This window comes from Pistacia vera, unplaced genomic scaffold (assembly GCF_008641045.1).
Source record: "Pistacia vera cultivar Batoury unplaced genomic scaffold, PisVer_v2 Contig871, whole genome shotgun sequence".
Classification (NCBI taxonomy): Eukaryota; Viridiplantae; Streptophyta; class Magnoliopsida; order Sapindales; family Anacardiaceae; genus Pistacia; species Pistacia vera.
Window position 1 is genome coordinate 184,997 of NW_022196747.1, and position 22,771 is coordinate 207,767.

The 22,771-nt window shown below is 32.4% G+C and overlaps 1 protein-coding gene across 1 annotated transcript; it reads left to right on the forward strand.

Moving 5' to 3' along the window:
* The first annotated feature begins 632 nt into the window (after positions 1-632).
* Positions 633-1,582, forward strand: LOC116119082 (uncharacterized protein At5g39865-like). The gene has a single exon (XM_031405038.1). The coding sequence runs from the start codon at positions 785-787 to the stop codon at positions 1,514-1,516; it is 732 nt and encodes a 243-aa protein (XP_031260898.1). The 5' UTR covers positions 633-784; the 3' UTR covers positions 1,517-1,582.
* The last annotated feature ends 21,189 nt before the right edge of the window (positions 1,583-22,771 follow it).

The window sequence follows — 22,771 nt, forward strand, 5'->3', positions numbered from 1 at the left end:
CTTCCCTAAACACGCCTAAAAGGTAATCCAATATTTTCATTTTAGCCCATACACAAATCATTAGTAGGCTCTTTAGTAATTTTCTTAATTCACATCCTTTGTCAGATCCACGAGAAATATTTATATGGACAGTCTCACCACCTCACTTTGGTGACGGATGGGAACATCCAATAACATAATAATGTGTTGTCACATATTATGCTAACCTAAATTAGTTCTTTTATCTCTAATTTAATAAGTAAAAAAATCTCCTCATTTTTTCCTCGATACTTCAGATACATCTGGACCGGGTAACTTCATAATCAACTATTTACGATATAATTACCATTAATTTTATATAATTGAGTGTTTTTAAGTTAAAGATCCACGTGGTGACCATCCTAAAAGGGTATTCTATAATTTTTTCTACTTTATAGTAGTACGTATAGGGAAAGCATAACCATCTATCTCTACACAAATCATCATGAATGGCCTTGTTAGTAATTTTCTCGGTTAACTTTCCCGGGAAAATGACACACAAACCCCTTGAAAACTTTTCCCTCGTCTTTTCTTTTTTCTAGTTTTTGTAATGTGGGGAAGGTGTTTCTGTCATGATGAGGCACCAAAGTGTTTTGTTCTTGGACTTCTAAGGACAATATAAGAGAGTGGTCTCCACTCTATTAGTGTGTTAAATTCTTTCAAAAAGCACCCCACTGATCTTCAGCTTTTTCAGTTTCCACTTTCTTCTTCAAACAACTTCTGAATTCTGATCACACTTACCATCAAAATCCTGAAACCAAGAAAAATGAAAGGAGTGAAGGGAAGATTCATGAAGAAATTGAAGTTTGCTTCAACCATCAGTTCCCTCAAACAATCAGGCCAAGCCTTTCACAAAAGCCCCTTAATAAAATTTCCCAATCAGAAAAATCCCTCCCTGGATATTTACAGAGAAGAAGATGAAGAAGAAACTCCACTGAAATTCCATGAAATTCCTGACAAAGAAAACTCCAAACCCACCTCGGAATCCATCGAAACTGAATCGATATCTCTTTCCGATTTTGAAGAGAAGTGTCCTCCAGGAGGAGAAGACTCAGTAATTTTTTACACAACAAGCCTGAGAGGAATAAGAAAGACATTTGAAGATTGCAACACCGTCAGGTTTTTGTTAGAGAGCTTCAGGATTTCATTCCAGGAGCGCGACGTCTCGCTCCACATGGAGTTCCGAGATGAACTGTGGAGATTGCTGAGGGGGAGAGCGATTCCTCCGAAACTTTTCATTAAGGGGAGGTTTATCGGAGGAGCTGATGAAGTTGTGACGCTGCACGAACAGGGAAAGCTGAAGACAATCCTGGAAGGAATTGAAGTTTTGAGCCTGAATAGCGCCGCCTGTAATGGCTGCGGAAACATTAGATTTGTGGTTTGTTTGAATTGCAATGGAAGCTGCAAGGTGTTCAAAGATGGCGATTCTGAAGAAATTTTCATTAGATGTTCAGAATGTAATGAAAATGGATTGGTTAAGTGCCCCATATGTTGCTGAAAAATTAATCAAGCTTAATGTAATGTAATGAAAATTGTAAATTAGATTATGTTTTTTTAAGATTAAATTAATAAAAGAGTAAATTTTAATGTATGCATGGTTTTAATTTGATTGATAATTATTGGTCTCTTGACATTGTAACACAATTCTATTTTAATGTTTTTAACTCTTCTCTTTGTATGTTTCTATGTTGAAAGATTTTGGGTTTGTAAAATTCAGTGCTTAGAGGATATGAATTTTTGTCACATTCAATTGTTTAGATAGAAAACTACAAAATCTTTTATATCCCAAAAAAGGGTTATTTTCTTTGACGGAAAATAATTGCTATACAATTATAACAATTTGATTACTAAGTTAGGGGTGAGCATTAGTAAAGTGTAGAACCGGAACTAGCGGGTACCCACTCATCGGTTTTGGTTTTGAAAAATTGGAACCGAGAATTCACGAGTCCGATTTCAGTTCCTACAATGTTGGAATCAAGAACTGAAACCGAAACCAAGGTCTGGGTACCCAAGTAGGAACTGGGATGAATTGTTATTTTTTTAGGTGTGTTTGTCATTTTTTAAAAAGTTGGGGTAATTAATTAACACGGGTACTCGGAACTGAAATCGAAACATGTGTTTCAACTTTTGGTTCTAGGTTTCTAGGAATTGGAACATGCTGGTTTCGATTCCAAATCTTAGGAACCGATCAGTTCTAGTCCCGATTCCAATTTCAGTTCCTTCAAAAAATGCAAAGCATACGGAACCGATCACCCCTAACTAAGATAGTATCAGTATCAGTATAATGATAATGTGTTAGTTTCTTGGGAAAGTCTGTAATCTACATTATCTGAGAAAGTTGGTAGAACATCAATGATATCAGTATCATCACAAGCTAATACATGCAAACCACCTATAATTTTTTTCGCTGTCATTTATCTTTATGTTAAATGTGATTGGTATGTTATAAATTTTAATCTATGAGTAGCAAGTATGCATTGGCTTGCGGTAACCCGTCAATGTGGTACTATCGTAGTATCATACTTAGAGATATCTCCTAAAGAATGAAAAAAAATAAAAAATAAAAATCGAACATCACAAAGGTACTATGTTAGTCATATCATAAGCCAATGAATTTATGTCACTTTATAATTTAATTTTTTTCTCTTTCATTTATCTTTATCATTAATATGACCCATTATTACATAATTGAAAATCTATATGTCGTGTATTTATTGGCTTGTTGTACTACTGATGATATGATACTTGAATGTTCTTTGTCAATTTTCCAAATCGGAGGATGTATTATAATTAGGCTAGATTGAACAAAGGGTCACTCAATAAGGTAGCAGAACGTTAGAAAATTTATGGGAAGTTAGATAAAGAAGGATGAAATTAAGTTGATGAGTAAAAAAACAAGTGAAAAGTGGTTTAATTTTGAGATAAATTTGAACTTACATCATTGTCAAGATAAGCTTGGAATAATTAGTAGGGAAGGAACGGAGCATTGCACATGGCTCATTCCTTAGAAAAAGTCACTGGCTGGTATCAAAAGTTGATGAAAAAATAAATACAAATAAAACGGTCGTGTGACCTTATGATTATGCACAAGGTCAAGAGTCAAGGCACTTTTTTTATAATTCTCTCTCTATGAAATAATGTAACAATTTATATCTAGTTTATTTGGAACTTCATTAAATACTTAATCTCAAATCATAAAAATCATTATAACATATCATTAAATATTCATAGACCTTCTGTACACTGTGATAAATCTTTCTTATAAGATATTTAAATGATTTTATTACTTAAAAGAATAAATCAAAAATAATATTATATATATAAAGTTTGGATTCTAATCACTATTAGGTAGTCTGATGCTAAAAGAGCAAAAGAGGATCTAAGTTTGTATGTCTCCCAAGTTCGAGTCCTCGCAGCGCCTAATAGGAGTGGTCATTAAAGCTTGTATCCAGCCAACAGTTTCAGAGTTTCGGGGATTAGTTAACTTACCCGTAAGTTGGCCCATCATAAAAAATAAAAAAAATAAAAAAAAAGTCTAGATTTTGACTTATACAATTGGTTATTTATCATACCATATTAATTTCAGAGAAAATAATATTACGTTATACAATCTTTAAAGCAATGTAATGTTGACACATCAATTAGCATTTCCACGCTATATATATAATATTATCATTAAATCAAACATTAGAAATTAGAAATTAGTTTTACCCTAATTTTAATTAAAGTGCAATTCAAAATGTTTAAGTGGTTCATCCTCCACAAAATCATGCTAATTAGATGAGTTGGAAGCATATGGGCAAAGAAATTATTTTAGTCCTTTTGGCATAAGACAGAAAAAGGAGGCTAAAACTTTATTTATAAAAAGTCACTGGCTGGCATCAAAAGTCGATGAACAAATAAATAATTATAAAAATAAAAAAGGTGGTGTGACATTATGATTATGGAAAATGCTACCCCCAATGTCATCTCACAACTTTAATGTGATAGCTCGCAATTGGTCAGTTTGTAATGGGTCTCACCTAATAAATTACGTCTGATCAATTGTGAGATGTTACATTAGAGTTGTGAGAATAGATTATAAGTATAACATTACTTTAAGATTATGTATAAGGTCAAGACTCAACCTTTTTTTTTTTTTTTAATTCTCTCTCTATAAAATAGTGTGACAATTTATATCTAGTTATTTGGAACTTCATTAAATACTTAATCACAAATCATAAAAATCATTATAACATATCATTAAATATTCATAGACCTTTTGTACACCATGATAAATCTTTCTTATAAGATATCTAAATGATTTTAGTACTCGAAGAATAAATCAAAAGTAATATTATACTTATAAAGTTTGGATTCTAACTAATATAGTTGATTATTTATCATACCGTATTAATTTCAAAGAAAATAATATTACATTATACAATCTTTTAATTAATGTGATATAGACACACCAATAACCACATCAATTAGCATTTCACCTCTGTATGTATAACATTATCATTAAATCAAATATTGGAAATTTTTTTTACCCTAATTTTAATTAAAGTGCAATTCAAAAGGTTTCAAACAATCACTAGCCTTGTGGTCGATCAGCAAGACTTTAGTGATCTAGGTGAGTTACCCAGAGTTTTTGTGTTCGAGTCCCAAAAAGTAGCTACCTACTACATTTGTGACTTACCTAGTTCATTAAGCTTGTAGAGTGTTCAAAAGACCCTGGAGATTGGTTGAGGTACACATAAGCTGACCCGGACACCCCTGATTATAAATAAATAAATAAAAAGGTTTGAATTTTAAAACATAAGTTTGTGGTTCATCCTCCAACAAAATCCTGTTAAATAGATGAAGAAATTATTTCAGTCCTTTTGGCATAAGACAGAAAAAGGAGGCTAAAACTTTATTTATAAAACAGTAAATGCCCTGTTGGGACCAAATTAAAATGTAGCAATAAGGCAATTTCTGCCAAGAAGCTACAGGAAATTATTTGTTTGGTTTATATTATGGTCTTAGGGGACCATGGTCAAGCATTGGACCACAACCCAAGGGTGAAAATTGGCCTGGTATGTTACCGGGTTAGTAACATAATACGATCCTTAAAAAATGATAAAATTTCGATTTAATAGTTGTTGTCGTTATTTGTCTGGTAACAAAATCCTACCAACAAAAAGAGTTGTTCCCCTTCATTTGGATTCAATCGTTGTAAAATTGATATAACATTTAGAATCATGTACAAATAAAACAAGATAAGAGAGAAAATAATAATACAAGTACACGTAAATTTTATATGATTCGACAGAATAAGATCTATGTTTACCAAAAGAAAATCCCTAAAAATAAATAATTTATACAAATCAATCTCAAAAACTAAGTTCTTAACCTTTGTACACCCTCTCAGCTCGCACACACACTCAACACCTTGACAAAATTACTAACATTTGTACTTAATTTCTACTAGACAGATGTTTGGAGTTCTAGAGCTTTAGCCCAAAGGAAACTTTTGGGCCTCCATTGAGCCCATTTGAAAATCAAAGAAGTTGCTACTTCCCTCTCTCTGTGTATTATATTAAAACGTAAGAATAAATATTATCGACCATTTGGGAAATTTCCAAAACAAATTTCAGCAAAATCAATGAATTTTTTTAACGATTTCAAGATTTTTGCATGAAAACAACGAAGATCTACATGTAATATTTTGAGCCTAATATAAGGAAATTAACTATATTACCAAATAAATTTAAAGAATAAATATCATGGTCAATATATTTATATCTAACATTTAAAAAGGGTTATAACTTTTTTTTTGTGTTGAGATATAGTTTTTATGTTGAAGAATAGTTTTCATATTCTGAAAACCAAAGTTAGAGTTTAGGATTCTCGGAAGAGAAATATGAAATTTTAATTAACTCTTAGATGATCGAGTAGTTTGAAACAGACTTCTTGACATATTATTCGAGAGATTTTGAATTCGAGTTCATTTTTTATTCCTAATAAAGATGATTATTAGAGTTTTTATCCAGTCAATAATTTTAAAACTCGATAGATTAGTCAAGATGTGTGTAAACTGATTCAAATATTTTTACAACAAACTACAAAATAAGAACAAAGGTCTAATGAGGACAAAAGGTTTTGTAACATTTCAACAATAACAGTGCTCATTTTAACAAAACGGAAAAACGTTTGGGTTGAAAATTCTCTGGATTGAGGCATGTGCCTTTCTATTTAAAGGGACTAGTCAAACAATAATACGTCACCATCCCAGATAAAAATTGATTAGACTTTTGTTTGCTGAAATCAAATCTCAAGGGTTTGTTAAGAAAATAAATAAAAAGTAAAATGAAATGGTCAGCGACTATGTCATCAAATGTCCGAATCCTTTGTGTACTGACATTGACTTGATAATTAAATCCAATGCAAACCCATTATAATTTTTTTATGGTTTATTTCATTTAGACTTCCCTTTTCAAAATTAAAGGCATAAAAGAGTTATATATATATTTAGAAATTTTAATTCATTTTTCAATCATAAATAAAATGGTATTTTTGCAAATAAATGGAGTTTATATAGATATTTGTATATGTTTAAACATTTTAACGAAGCATGGACCGTGAAAGAGATTTTCTTTCACCTTTGTTTCTCTTTGCTGGAAAAAAAAAGTGTTTTTGTCTTTTATTTTCCTCCTCACGTACGCTGCAAGTGTGTGCGCAGGTTTAGGCCCTACGCACCCGCGTGTTGCTGTTAGTAAGTGGCCTCATCTCTTATTCCTGACAGTTGCGTGCAGAATTGTTTGTCTTTTGTTTTTTTAACGCCAGGTCCTCACCGGTTTCTCCATCACTCGCTCACACACTGTAAAAGTTAATGGTTTTCCCATTAGCCCACTTTCGCCTCAAAATGGGAATCAGAATCTAACTTCCGAATTCATTCAAGATTTTAAATCTTACATGAATTGGTATTCTCAAACTGATAAATGCAAGTAATAAGAGTTCCTTCCTAATTCAATCTCTCCTACCAAATAGACTTAGAGTTAGGGCCGGCCCAAGGGGTAGGGAGGTGAGGCACCTGCCTAGGCCCCCCAAAAAAAAAAGTCCCAAAAAGGGACCCAAAATTATTTTAAGATTTTTTAAATAGATTTACAGAAATATCATTGGACCTAAAAAAATTTATAATTTTTATCCAAACCGGTCCAAAGGGCCCTGAAAAAGCCAAAAAGGCCCAAACTCATTATAATTTTTTTACATAAATTTACAAAAAACCATGTTTCATATTTTCCATTCACACTCCTAAATTAACTAAACTAGTTATTTAAATGTCTAAAATTTCAAAACACCCATTCAATCCCTAAAATGATGAAAACATTGCATCTCCACCCCTCTACACTGCCATAGTGTCGCTGTTGGTGTTAAAGTAATGATTCCGATCAATTTTCTCACCAAAATCAACTGGATTCATCTTAATCATTTCTGAAACGTTTTTCTAGCCTTGACAACTCCCAATTTGGCTGATTTTCGCAACCCATTTTCGTTTTTTAACGCGTGCGACAACATTTTCGACACGTATCCACAGTCGTTGACCTTCCCTGACACCACCATCTTCGTCCCCTCAGCCCCCTCCACAAAACCCCTTACTTACCTGACCCCGGTAGCCCGCCTTCCACCTCTCGCCCTCACAAGAAAGATTAGGTAATTTGGTTATATTATCAATTAAAAAAGATTTGGTTTCTAAACTTGAATATAAAAATTTAATTAGTAATTTTGCATCTCAAAAGGGAAGAAAAATAAATTTGAAATAATTTTTTAATATATGTTTATATTATTAAAAGGGCCCCAAAGTAGCTTTTGTCTAGGGTCATAAATGTTCTTGAGACAGCCCTGCCTAGAGTTATACTAAGACTCAAGCCTCCTTGGCTTACTAAATAAACAGAGGTCAAACCTCTCATTATTCATTCACATACAACCTATAGCATTAGCTCTCAAGGTTCTTGTTTTCAAAAACCATAGCCTCTCTCGTCATAAAACTTAGTTCTGACTAACTTTACCACCCTTAGCCTCTGCAAAGTCATGCTCTGTTGACCACTTTACAATATAGCCTCTGTAAAGCCATGCTCCGCTAACCACTTTACGATAGTTTTGCCTTAGCCACATTATTACGGTAAACTCTTCCCGCTCTCAACCATCACTAAAATACCTTCAATCTTGCTGACTTGAGCGCCGGAGAGCCTACGTTAGACATCACACTGGTGTCCCCCGAGCCTTCACATTCGTTCTTTCTTTCTTTGCAGGTCCATCCAATTGTTAGTGGTCTGCTTCTCACAATATTCATATCTTCTTAATCAACCATAGATTTTACCATCTACAGTAATATAAGGTAAAATATTATATTAAAAAAAAAATGATGAAGTTTTGGTACACTCAAGTGGAAGATGTCCAAACTTGAGAAAGAGAGTGAGAGAGTGTTCCTAACACTACACTTTATAATTTTCTATATTGCAGATTTTGATTTTACTTTGAAGCTTAATTATGTCACAGGCCAATAAGGGAAATTATTTCACATTTTAACAACCATAAACAAACCTTTCCCCCCCCAGAGATGACAATTTTACCCATAAATTTGGGGAATCCGCCCTGCAGGGGCAGGGCGGGGATTCCTAAAACAAGTGGGGATGAGGACAAAAAAATTCTATAAAATTACTAAATTAACTTTCATATTTATATAAATTACAAAAAAAAAAAAAAAAAAAAAAAAAAAAAAAACCTCCATCTATATCGTCAAGGTCGCCTAAATCCTAAACCTAATGTTTTTTTAACTATGGTTGGACAAAATAGGACCCAAGTGTTACGGGGATGAGGCAGGGATAGGGGTCAATATTTCCCCTAGGGGCCGACAGAGACATAGCCAAGATTTTTAGTGAGTGGTTTCAAAATCTAGGAATTTAATCTTCCAAATTCAAACTCATTTATTAAAGTCAACAAAATCCTACAGCTCATTACTTTCATCAATTAAAAAAGCTAAAAAAAGTCATAAATCTTATAACTTAGGCTTTTCAAACAATTTCTACTATCCCAATAAAATTCAACTCATAAACCCATGGAAACTCATCAAATTCAACTCTAAATATCAAGCAATTAACTAAAATATATCAAAATTAAACTAAATCCCCAAATCTCCACAACTTAGGGTTTCGTCCATCCTTTAAAGTCATTCAAAATTAACTCAATAACTAACCAAAATTTATCAAACCCAACTAAACAAGATTAAATCAAAACTCACATCAAAATTTAGGAATTTAATCTTCCAATTTCAAACTCATTTAATAAACTCAATAAAAACTTATGGCTCATGATCTTTTATTATTTAAAAAAGCTAAAAAAAAAAAAAAAGATTTTTAAGCATAAAGAAAAAAAAAAATTATCTTACCTTGTAACCTCTAAAGGAATAACCTTAATTTATTGAATAATTTAACCAAAGAAAGAAAAAAGTATAAGAGAGGAGAAGACGAAACCAAGAAAGAGAAAAACATGTAAAAAAAGTTTTAATTAATACAAATTTTTTTGGGGCCAATAAAATCTAAATAGGGTTAAAATTATAAATTCAATAATATATAAGGGCTTTTTTATATTTTTTTTCAAAAGTTGAGTGGGTCAATTCAGCCCACAAGTGTAGTGTGGCTATATGCGCCTGCTCATGGCATCTTACGCATTAAGCCCGAACCATTAACTTTTACCTTTATAAGACTTCCCAAATCCCAGTGTTCCCACCTACATTAGTGCCAGCAGGCCTATCACCTACATTCTTACTGCATAGTTATAAGCAGACCCATTCCAGGCTTCCAGCAACAGGATTCACTAGCCTTGTCCACACATCAATCAACAATCAGAGTGCAGAGAATATTATGTCAAATGTTACATACTAAGTGGTAACTCTACTAGTTTTATAGCTACCTCTTTTTTTTCTGTATTCATCTAGGGTTGTTAATGTTGCAGTAATTTTTCTTTTATGTTAGTTATTTCTACACAGATTTCACAGCTTCATGATAATCTTTGTAAAGCCTTCTAACATTCAATAGACTGATTCTTGTTATTGTAGCATATACCTTCATTTCTTTCTTTACACTAATTCATACATTTCTTCTTCATCAAGCTCTTCTTCCTTTCAACAAACATCAAACACAATAAAGCTTGGCTGCGCATCTTCTTGGCATTGAGATGCTCATCGATGAGGAGCAAGCATGGGTCATCGCCGTGCAAGGCCGCCGGCGAACGGCAACCACTTCATGGCTTCACCCATGTTCAAGACTTCAAGCCGTGAACCATGTCTTCAAGCATTTCATTGTTTCTTAAATTGGTTTTTCTATTGAATATTGGTGAAATTTTTGTTGGATTTGTTGATTTAATTGCATGTGAGATTTAAATAATTGGGTGTTTTTCTTTTTGCTGGTACAGTTGGGTGTTTTGTTGGAAACTAAAGAAGATGCCATCCGTGCAATGTCATCTTCAAACTCTTACCAGGTCACATTCTCAACCCTGTTTTTGTTTAGGGTTTAGGGCTAAATGAAACATTTAGGGTTTAGGGCTGAGAAGCTTCATTAAGTCAACACTATAAAAAGGGGCACTGCACAAATATCAAAGTGCAGCGTTTCATTTAGGCTCTAAAACTACACCGTTTTTAGTCTTCACTTCAACAATTTGAAATTTATTTTGAGTTGTTGATTTGATATTTGTGATGAAGGACGTGGTGAAGATGAGTTTGATTAATTTTGAATGTGTCCATTTTTATTTAGGGTTTAGATTGAGCTCGAGTTTAAGGTTTAGTGTTTGAAAAAGATGAGATTTATATGTTAATTTTTATTAATTTGAGGGTTGATTTTAATTTAGTTGTTAAATGTAGTTTATCCCATTATCTGTATTATAATTTATAATAAAGATTCAAAAGGGTAAAATTTGTATTTTGGCTGTCATAGCCAACAAATATTCAAAATTTTGGTGAATGCATGGTAAATGTGGTGGTAACGTTTTGTGGTTCCTAAATCATGGGGAAAGAATTGTTTTCTAAAATAATTTGGGGGTCAAAGAGTAATTTGCTTTAATGTATTGTTGTGCTAAGTGCTAACGTTTTGCAGCGCCTCCACATTTCTCATTCCGGTTCTTGTTGCCACTGTTCAAGTGTGTGTTCATGGCACAACTAAGTCTCCCGTGGAAACACATGGAGTAAATGTATATGCTTTTCTACTGCCACCATCATATTCATATTCTACTCTGCGTTTACAACGGCTGATACACAATTTTTGAGCGTTATTGCTTTCATAACAGGGTTTCTTTCTTCGATTTCTTTGGTGTCCATTATCGTCCCTCGCTAGATTGCATATACCATTTTTATTTTATGGGCTTTGGTGTCGTCTTTGTTGGTTTATCTTCGTGCCACTTTGATTAAGAATACCTATAATTGGCTGCTCAAAGTGATTAATGTGACCTATAATTGGTTGCTCCAAGAGATTAAGGAGACTTGGCTCTACAAGAAAATATGTGAGAAGATAAGCAGCTTGCGGAGAGGCCAAATCCTACCATATTAAGTGTACAAGGATATCCGCGACATTTATATAAAAATGTCTCACATTATTGCATCAATTTTAACGTATTCATTGTATTGTATGAATATTTATGATATGAAGTTACTTCTCTTTAATTTATTGTGGTGCTAACGTTTCAGCGCCTTCACATTTTCTCATTCTGGTTCTTATTGTTGCTGTTCAAGTGTGTCTCCATGGCACAACTAAGTCTCTGGTGGAAACACATGGAGTAAATGTATATGCTTTTCTATTGACCACCATCATATTCATATTCTGCTCTGCGTTTACAACAGTTGATACACAACTTTCGAGCGTTATTGCTTTCATAACAGGGTTTCTTTCTTCAATTTATTTAGTGTCCAATATCGTCCCTCGCTGGATTGTATATCCCATTTTCATTTTATGGGCTTTGGTGTCGTCTTTTTTGGTTTATCATCATGCCACTTTGATTAAGGAGACCTGTAATTGGCTGCTCCAAGAGATTAAGGAGACTTGGCGAGAAAATATGTGAGAAGATAAGTAGCTTGCGGAGAGGCCAAATCCTACTATATTAGCTCTACAAGGATATCTACGACATTTATATAGAAATATATCACATTATCGCATCAATTTTAACATAATAATTGTATGAATATTCATGATATGAACTTAGGATATTTACTTTGAAGATAATAATATTACGTTAAGAGAATCATATATTTTAGATTTTTCTAAATTAACTAGAGATGGCAAATGAAAGTATAGAAGTACTATTTAATAAGAGTCATATTATAACTATATATAAGTCAATGTATTTATAACACTCATGATATATTTTTTCTCTCGTTTAACCTCACAATTAATTTGACAAATGATTGTTAATTGAATATATATGTATAATGTATATGTATTCGTTTATGATAATCCGTATTCGATCTTTTTGTGATACTATAAATTGTGTGGATAGACATAAGAATTAAGGAATTTTATAATGTGGGCCGGACCGTGACAAGGGTTGAAATTTTGAGCCTCGCATTGTAGAATGTATTCTGGGCTCTAACTGTTTGGCCCGATGGAGAATTGGATTCTTAATTTCACCCTCTAATAAGTTACCAAGTTGACCTACAGTTTAGGAGATCCAAAAAATTTACGTAAAAAAAAAAAAATGTTTTTAAAATTACGGGTTACTCTACAATACTAATGATTGGGAATTCAAAGACCATAATGAATATTTTTTTTAAATAATTATTCATCATCAAATGATAGATTTATAGCAAACATTTATATCATATGATATCATTTTAGAGTTTAATTATACATACAGAAACATCCATGAAAATATTTTTCACTTCATTAATCTTTTTATTTGATTATAAGTTCTATATGTACTCACAAACTTAAAAAAATGAAAACGTATTATGCATTAGGCAAAATTTTGGTGTTTTATTGCAATTCAATTTGAATTAATAAGATAAAAATAAGTTTCTTGCTTTAAATATTTAGTTTATTTGGTGATTGAAAATATAGGAAAGAGTTTAAGATATTCAATCTAAGCATGATCAAACTTATCTCCATGATTAAGAGATTAATATCTCCAGACAATTTTCAGAAACATTCAAAGTTTCAAACAATGGAAGTAACAAAATACATGTAAAAAAATAAAATAAATTAGACATATATATATAATTTGATTTTTGAAGAATTTTATGACATATGCACGTATTTTAACATACTAAGATCAAGATCCATTCCTTATTATTTTTCTTTTGTTAACTATTAATCATACATCTTTATTTATTTTGCTAAAAGCTTATATAAGATCTTGATACCAATGTTTTAAAAATCGGACTGTTGGGGCCGGTTGGGAGTTGACCAGTCTGACTAGTGTGCATCAAACACATCCCTGAAAATTCTTATTAGTCCCTACTAGTTTGAAATCCAACAAACACACCCCTGAAAATTTCCCATCAATCCCTATAGGTTTGAAATAAAGCAAACATACCCCTGCAGCATCTATACTTTTTTTTTATTTTATTCACTTTTTCCTTCCTCTTTCCTTTTTCTCCCCATCTTTATCTTTGTCTCCTCTTCATTTGGCCACATTGCAGTGTCAGACTTTTCCCCTTTTTATGACTGTTTTCTCACCCAAAATCACCCCCTACCCTCTCCTCTTCAAAACCATACATTTTATACCCTCTTATCACTCACTGATCACCACCATGGAAACCGCATTGAGCGATTATTTTTGCCGATTTCCAGCCATTTTGAGCGACTATTTTTGCCGGTTTCCAGCCATTTTGAGCGACAACAACCCCAACCCCAACCACCCTTCGACTCACTAGCTACTCTCCCACAAAACCCCTAAAGTTCCCAAGCCATTCCACCCACCGATCGCCGACAATCACAATGTAGGGTTTCACCGTTTCTTGGCCAAATTTCGATGACCAAAACTCAATCTGACACCACTTCTCGACTCACCGTGGTCCACCCTTCAAAACCCCCTAACCTTGATTCCTGTTTGCCTGTCGAACGTCAGCCAAGAGCCACCTCCAGTCGTCATGATTTGAATTGTTTTGGTGTGGTATTGATCAGATTTTCAGTAATTTTTTATTGGTTTTGGCTTTCTGGTTACCTTGTGCTTGTTTTGGTTATGCGTTGTTGTGCTTTCCTGGTCAACGACACCTCCCCACCGACTGAAACTCTGGCCATGGAAATTGGGGAACTTGAGTTAACCTAATTTTGTTAGAAAAACCGATTGGACCGATGGTTCGCTACAGTTACATCGATCCAACCATGGGTCAAAACAGGTTAATTACAGTTCTGGTTTTCGACCCTAATATGCTCGGCTTAGCCACCGGTTGACAGTTCGACCAGTTAAACCGGTTGACAGTTCAACTGGTTAAATCGGTTGACAATTCGACCGGTTAAACCGGTCGAGCCAGGCCAGGTTTTAAAACACAGCTTGATACTACCACTACATCCTACTTAATATAGCAAAAATGATATTCCTTTGAACAAATAAATAACATTAATTAAAAGATAACCACACAAAATCTTACCTAAAATCCTATGTCTCTCCAAGGTATTTCATTTTGTACAAATACTAACTTTGGTTTGCAAAGTTCTAGGGTTTAAAAAAAAAAAAAAAAAAAAATATAACTCTCTCTTGTATCTTGTTTAGATTGTTACTTGCTGTTTTACAAGTGCATCCTCCATTGGAGATTCATCCAGCAAATTTGTACACTTTTCTAACGGCCACATTCTTTTATTGCTTTGCTTTTACAACTGACACCAAGCTTCATATTATTCATCACACAATCGATTCTCAGATAAACCACTCTCAACTCCTTGGCATTATCGCTTTTATCTTGGGTTCTTTTTCTTCAACTTCACTAGTCTACATCCTCATTCCCCGCTTGATCGTTTACAAAAGGGTTCAAGAAAAGATTAAGAACATAATGATCACTGAAAAGGTCAACTACTTATGGAGCAGTAATTGTTGGAAGCAAGATGGGCACAAAGCTCAAAAGGAAAGAGGAAATAGAAGAGAAATTCACAAATCAAACTTCTTATTTCACTTGTTCAACATAGTTTGAGCACATAACTATATATACTACTCAAAAGATAACTCAAGAGTCTAAATTTAAGAACTTAAATGCTATTCACGTTCACTGGATGTTTCACATACCAAAAAACACGTATTTTACGTTAACAGAAACCTACGTCCTCGGGCGCTGCAAAAGAAAACTCCACTATCTCCAAAACATTACAAACTTTTGGGCAATACAACAAATACCCAAAACAAAAGGAAGATACAACAAAACTTACAAACTAAAAGGTCCTTAAAGAAAGAACCCTAAACAAAAGAAGTATAATGGAATTACAACTTGGGATACAATTAACATTGATTTAGGTCCTTATATATAGGCCCCAAAAGTTTCCCACTTTTCAATCCTAATCAATGTGGGACAAACTAACCTTTTTTGGCCTATTACAAAAAAGTCCCTAAACCTTTCTCTATTATCATTTCTACCCCATATGATTTTGCTAAAAGCCATTTTTCAACAGTTACAATATTGGGTTAATGTATGTATCCTTTTATCAACTACATTATAGTATTGGATTAACATATTCCTTCATCATCTATGGTTCAATGATAGATAAAAGACTAACATAACTTCAAAACCCTAATAAATTCATACATATGTTTACTTCGGTTCTTCTACATATGTTCTTTGTGTTTAAAGTAGTAATTAGATGACACTGATTAATAGTTTATTGGTATTATCTGATATTAAACAACAAAAATTTCAGTTAATTTTTGTTTTTATTAAAAATTATAAAATTTAATTTTTTTTTTTATTGAAAATTATAAAATTTAATTTTTGTTTTTATTAAAAATTATAAAATTTCATTATCTACTGGTTACTAGCAAAATTTGGATGTAGCTTATGAGAATTCTTATACATAAGCTATATACAGTTAAACCTTGATAAATTAATATTTTTGGGACCATAAAAATTTATTAATTAACCGATATATTATTTAATTATATAAATTAATAATTTATTGAGGCCTTTTTTAATTTTCTTTTGCAAAACATTAAACTTAATGCATATACATATTAGAGCCATATTTTACAAAGGCCTAACATCAATTTCTTTTGCAATACGAAAACACTACACCAGAGTTTCTTAATATACTAAGAAAAGTTAGAGATGAAGTCCAAGAAGATATTAATTTCAAGATGAAATAAGTAACATTAGAGTCATGTTCATAATTTACCACATTGGTCCTAATTCGGGGTCAACCAAAAATATTACTTAATCAAGGTTATTAATTTATTTAATATTAAATTAATTTATATTCAACAACTGCAAGGTTGAAAGTAAATTAATTTATTAAAGAAACTGGCTTTTATTTACATTCAAATATTCAACAACGCCAAGGTTGTCTTATTAAGAAGGGTAAAAGTCATGTTCCCACCAAGGTTCGGTGAAATAGCAAGTTTCCATTGATTTCATAAATTCAAAATTTCAATATTAAATTAACAGAAAATCGTTTAATTTAATAGTCAAAAAGAAAATGACATATATTGACCCAAAATATAGTAAGACAACATTAAAAAAATTAAACTTTTCTATTCGTTCTCTAATTTTGCTGACTTGAACATTGAGAAAAGTCGTTCCAGCAAACATCATTGTTGGCTATTGTTGATGTTTCTTTACTCATTTTGCAGGTTCCAGCTTTAAAGGGGAGAAAATTCAACTCTCGGACCAAGCATCATCTCCAGACCAACTCTAGGTGGTCCTCTCTTGCAAATTCGGACGTCAAGACTATTTCTTCATTGCAAAGGCAAAACGACAATTGCAACATTTTCAAAGCTTCATCCCCAGACCAACTCTAGATGGTCCTCTCTTGCAGTTTATAACTAAACAGTCCTTGCACCAAAACTGCGAATGTCACTAGTGGCGACTCCATTCAATTTCACCTGCAATGGAGTTTCATCATCTCCTCCTTCACTAAGAGTTGCCATCAGTTTACCCCATTGGGTTCTCATCCCAACAGTGACGACCATCATCTTGCATGAGCCATCTTGAATCTTAGTTCCAGATAGCATAAAAGGATTTTCCGCATTCACCATTACTGGTTCACTCTCCCCAGCTAAACTTGATTCGTTAATCGAGACAGAAAATCCTGAAGCAAAAAGTCCATCCGCAGGGATTTGGTCTCCAATCCTCAGATGTACAATATCACCAGGAAGTAAATAATAGATAGACAATTTCTGTCTGAATCCATTTCTTGTTGCCTGAATTATTATCTTCTTTTTCTCCTTGTCCAGATCCCTGAACTGTAGAGATTGTCGGTAATCACTTGCTGCCGTAACAAATACAACCAACCGTACAGGAAGAAGTATGATGGCCTTGGAATTGTTGCTTGCAAGTATGTTGTTGGTTGTATTTGTTACAACAAGAAGTGATTACCGCCAATCTCTATAGATCAGGGATCTGGACAAGAAGAAAAAGAAGATAATTATAATTCAGGCAACAAGAAATTGATTCAGACAGAAATTGTAGCTATCTATAAGTTACTTCCTAGTGATATATTGTACTTGAATTGCAGCTTTGGAAACCAGAACAGCATTCCACAACTTGAATCTCAAATCCCTTTAAAATAGCAGATTCAGGAATGGTGTGCCTTATAGGGCAGCGCCTTTGAATCATCTTTTGCTTTGTTTATGTACGGTTGTGTCATAGTATTAAGTCTTTTATATGTAAAGCAAAAGTTGTAAATGTATATTATTAATTCAAATTCTGTACAATTTCATTCATCTATGGGACCGACCAAAAGAGAACAAATAGATGGTGTGAATCACCTGCATCCTCAGGTGACTTGAGTCAGTTGTGCCATGCTTGTCAAATCGGATATCGTATCGTGTATCAAAAACCTAATTTTTTAAATCATGTATCGCGTATCGTATCGTATCGTAGGATATGCCTTTTTCAAAAAAATTAATAAAATAATCAAAATTTTAAAAAAATTAATATCATTCCCAAGATTAATTAAAGAATTTTGTGGTATTATTGGCTTCAAATTATGGTATTACATAATCAAAATTAATCACAAAATTAAGAATTTATATTATTTTCTCTCAACCATTCATATCATTTCCAAGATCAATAATATCTCCACTTGTATTATTATTATCATGTAAAATGGGTAACACGTATTCCTCTTCACTTTCTCCATACAAAATGGGTAAATTTAAACAGATTTTAGTGAATCGGGTTGGGTGACCCGGTTTCGACCCGAAATTTTTGTTGGGCCTTTGGCCCAAATTAATAAAGTCGTATCAATCTATATTGATATTTTTAAGGATATGAACGGATATATATCGTATCGTAGGATACATATCAATGTATCGAAAGGTTTAAGATACACTCTTTGATACGTATCGTTGATGATCTGTATCAAATCGTATTATATGATATGTATCGGGTATCATGGGATACTAACAACCATGAGTTGTAGAACTAATATAAAATTAAGATTAGTGGGTTGTTACAGGCTTACAGCTACAGCCTACAGGTTCTATCATAGCAACTATTTAATTATACAATAATGCTTGAGTTACCGATTAAACTACCGATTTGACATACTGATTGAGTTAAATTTTGAGATTTGGGTAATTGGGCTGGTGGGTCGGTATGTGAAAATCGATAGCTTAATCGGTAAGGGTAGTATTACTGTTAATTATAAACCCTTTTTGCTTAAACAGTTGCAATTAATTGCACTTAGTTATGAGCATAACCGGTGCTTCAAATCCGGTCAAAGTAATTAATCTGTAATGCTTTGTTTATTTCCTGCACTTAATTAAGCCTCAACTTTTGTTTTCTGTATTATTAAAATCTCTGTTATTAGTCTAAAGTATACGTAGACCTCTCTCCATCAGTGCGACCGCAATCTTATTCTTGTCAGATTTATAATACGATTGATGGGATGCATTGTGAAATTCAAGTTTGGTTAACTATACAAAATGGTCTTAAAATTACAGAAAAACCCTCACTTGGTTTTAGGAATCATCACCAGCATGGATACTTTTGTTTAAAAGTTTGTGTCTCTTTAAGAAAACTTGTTTAGAGAATAATATAAAAAAATGGATAAATTTCCACTCAAGGATTTACACTGTTGTATTAAACTGACAGCTATCAAAGTCAGTATTTACGAAAAGAGTATATATATATATATATATACTCTTTTCATAAATATAAGGTTAATAACTTATATATATATATACACACACACTGTACTTACAACCTAATCTCATAAACTTTTTCTCACAATCTCTAGTTGATAGCTCCTAGTTTTTTACTGATGAATTTTTCAAAATTCGAAATTCACTAGCAAAAAATTGGAAACTATCATATAGGGGTTACAAAAGAAAGCTAGTGAGATTGAGTTGTGAACCAATCTTTATTTTATATATAAGCAACTATTATAACAAATCCTCGAGTAGATGTATAAAAATGCATTTATCATTAAAATAAACAATAAATTAACATTTCTCTAAAAGCCAGTTCCTGTAACCAATGTTCTGAAACCTGAACCTGGCAATGACCTGGTCAACCCACTGGATCTTGGTTTAGGCGATTGAATCGGTCTGACCAACAAGTTGAATTGATGATATTATCATGCTGATGTCAACATGATCAAAAAATCTCAATAACCTTCAAAACTTATTAAAAAACTTCAATAACAATCCCAAAATCAAAGTTTGCAATTGACCGATTACAAATTCAATATCAAATTCATAAAGAAATAGATCATTTTTTTAATCAAAGGCATACAATCATCAATCAACCAAACCAAAACAGGAGATGCAAAAGTGTCTGATTTGAACCCCAATCAGCTGTAACTTTCCTGATTTAAACCGCAATTCTGATTGCATCAACTCCCACTATGCAAGAGAGCATAAAAAATCATATTTCAAAGGCAAGTAGCATGACATTGTCTAAAATAGTTTAAGAATTACGACTAACTCATTAGCTAATAACACTTTCACAGAACCTTCCCCATACACAATAAAGCTTTTTAGCTTATGAAGGAAGCAATGAGTCAACTCGGCAAATCAATTTGTTATTTATTCTAAGCTCCATAGAAATGGAAAGAATCAAGATGAACAAGGCAGAAGTGTAAGACATACGATGTATTAGGGATAAGTCACTGTCCAAAGTCTAATAATCACTTCCAATATAAAGCTCTCTAAATTTTCCGCATTGATAATTCTCAAAATAATTGATATTGGACTTGAAAAAAATTGTTAGTAAATTTTATTTTATGTTACATAGTGCACCAAAAAAGAGTTATTCTTGGCCATGTTATGTTAATTATTATGATAATATATATATATATATATTTTTATTATATGATCAAAGTCTAGAACCCTGAATCTTGGTAATACTGTTGAAAGCCTAAAGATTAAGCAACACAAAACGAAAATAGATGAACGGTAATTATACCAATTTACACAATTGAACAGGAGGAAGGTGGAGATATGGGGCTGCTGTTGCGAGGGAATGTCGGTTGCAGAAGAGGAGGTTGTTCTGTGGTAGTTGGGCTTTTATGGCCTCGTACTATTTTTTTTTTTGTTTTGTGAATTTTTCCGATTGAATTTGTGGTGGTGTACGATGATGATCAATGGTGACGTTTGGTAGTTGGAAATAAATATATCTCTAGGCACAACTCACAAGGGGTGTTTTGTTTAGTGTTGATTTTTCAAATAAAATTATTAGAAAGTTTAGGGGTGATTTAGAAATTAACTCATAAGCTTATGCCTACTTCCGAGAATCTTTGATTTTTTTTCCCATAAAAATTTTCTAATTATACTTTATATATATAATATTAGAATGAATTAAATTAAAATAGATACATTAATTGTTTATGCTCAACATTTTATGTATGGATCTTTTGTGATATCTTCAATAGATCTTAACGTTTGTGAATACTAAAATAAAGATATTGTTTTAGTTTCTTTTGAAAAAAGAATACAAATACCATCAAGAACTTAATAAAACTCGGACGGATGGTTTTATGTCTATTACTAGTTCTTTCTCCAGAGTTGAGACCGAGCATTCAAGTAGATGGAAGTAAATTATTGAGCTTAGATATATAATGAACAACATAAAGAGTTATCTATCGGAACAATACTCCTACCAATCTATTAATAAGTTGATCAACACCAAAAGACTTATTAGTAATGTGTCAGGATAAACCAGTACAAAAAGTTATGGCTACAGATAATGAAATTCGGGAACAACCAACGAGAGATCGATGAGCATACTATGACTGTTTCAAAAGGATCATAGTTCAACTCACATAGAATTGATATTATATCTCACAAGCATCCTAATTTTCCAGGATTTAAAATACAAAAACAATTCTAATTCAGAATTCAATTTAATAGTGAAAGATTTCTTTGTATTGATATAGAATTTGAATATAAGTCACATTTTACTTGTTGATTATTTTTTTAAATAATCATACCAAAAAATGGTAAATACAACTTCTAAGCATACATATAATTATAAATCATGATAGCAAAACAGGCAGAAAGTTTTCTTCAAAAGTTCAATATCTACATCAATATTAATGGTAGATTTGGTCTATTTGAAAGAAAAAAAAAAATTCAAAATAAAATAAATATGTGTGGGATCCCAGCTTTTTTGAGCCTACGATACCTACTAAAAATCAAAATCAGAACTAAGAAGTAAGAAAGCCAAAATCAAAATCAAGCCACATAGAAGAAAGGGATCTAGATTGAGAGAACGTAAAATGGACTCATTTCGAATGATTCCAATATTTCAATGGAGTTTTATAAAAGGGAAGAATTGATAAAATGGATTAGTGAATTCCTTTGATAGTAGAGGTATATCATGTTTTCAAAATCTTGAAAAATCAAAACAATCTACTAATATTATTTTGTGAGCATGTATAAATATAAACGTCTTGTAATCAATCTATAAAAGAACAATCAGCTAAATGGGGATCAACTCACATTGGGCCAAAATTAGAAAAAATAATAGGTGAAAATCTGTTCAGCCCATTCCACATGATATCTTTTAAGAGTAATGCTACAGCACCGAAGGTTGCGCATCGAATCTGTGCACCGAATAACGTGACAAAATCCTGACCGTTTATTTATTATCAGTTAATATTAATCAACGTCAGGATTTTGTCACGTCATTTGGTGCACAGATTTGGTACGCAACCTTCGGTGGCTCTATCATTTTCGATCTTTTAATAATCTTATTACCTAAGTTATTTTTTCTTCTCTATAGTAGATTTTCTTTATAATAAAATAAAACTTATGAAAATATAAATAAAAGAGATTTATTTACGTCCTATATAATTGTAGAGCAAAAGAGCATATATATTTCTTATAACATGTGCAAAATAGACTCAATTTGAATGATTCAACTATTTCAATGCAGTTTTATATAGAAGAGAAGAATTGATAAAATGGATAATAGAGGTATATCATGTTTTCAAAATCTTGAAAAATCAAAACCAATATATTAATATTACTTTGTGAGCATATATAAATATAAAGTAATGCTACACCCTTGCTAACCTCTTCTCATAACCTCAATATGATAGCTCGCAATTGATCAACCGCAATTTATCAAGTGAGACTTAATACTAACTGTCACGTT

What these genes read in the sequence shown, in the direction of transcription:
- LOC116119082 (XM_031405038.1), top strand. Translation starts at nt 785, where the DNA reads ATGAAAGGAGTGAAGGGAAGATTCATGAAGAAATTGAAGTTTGCTTCA.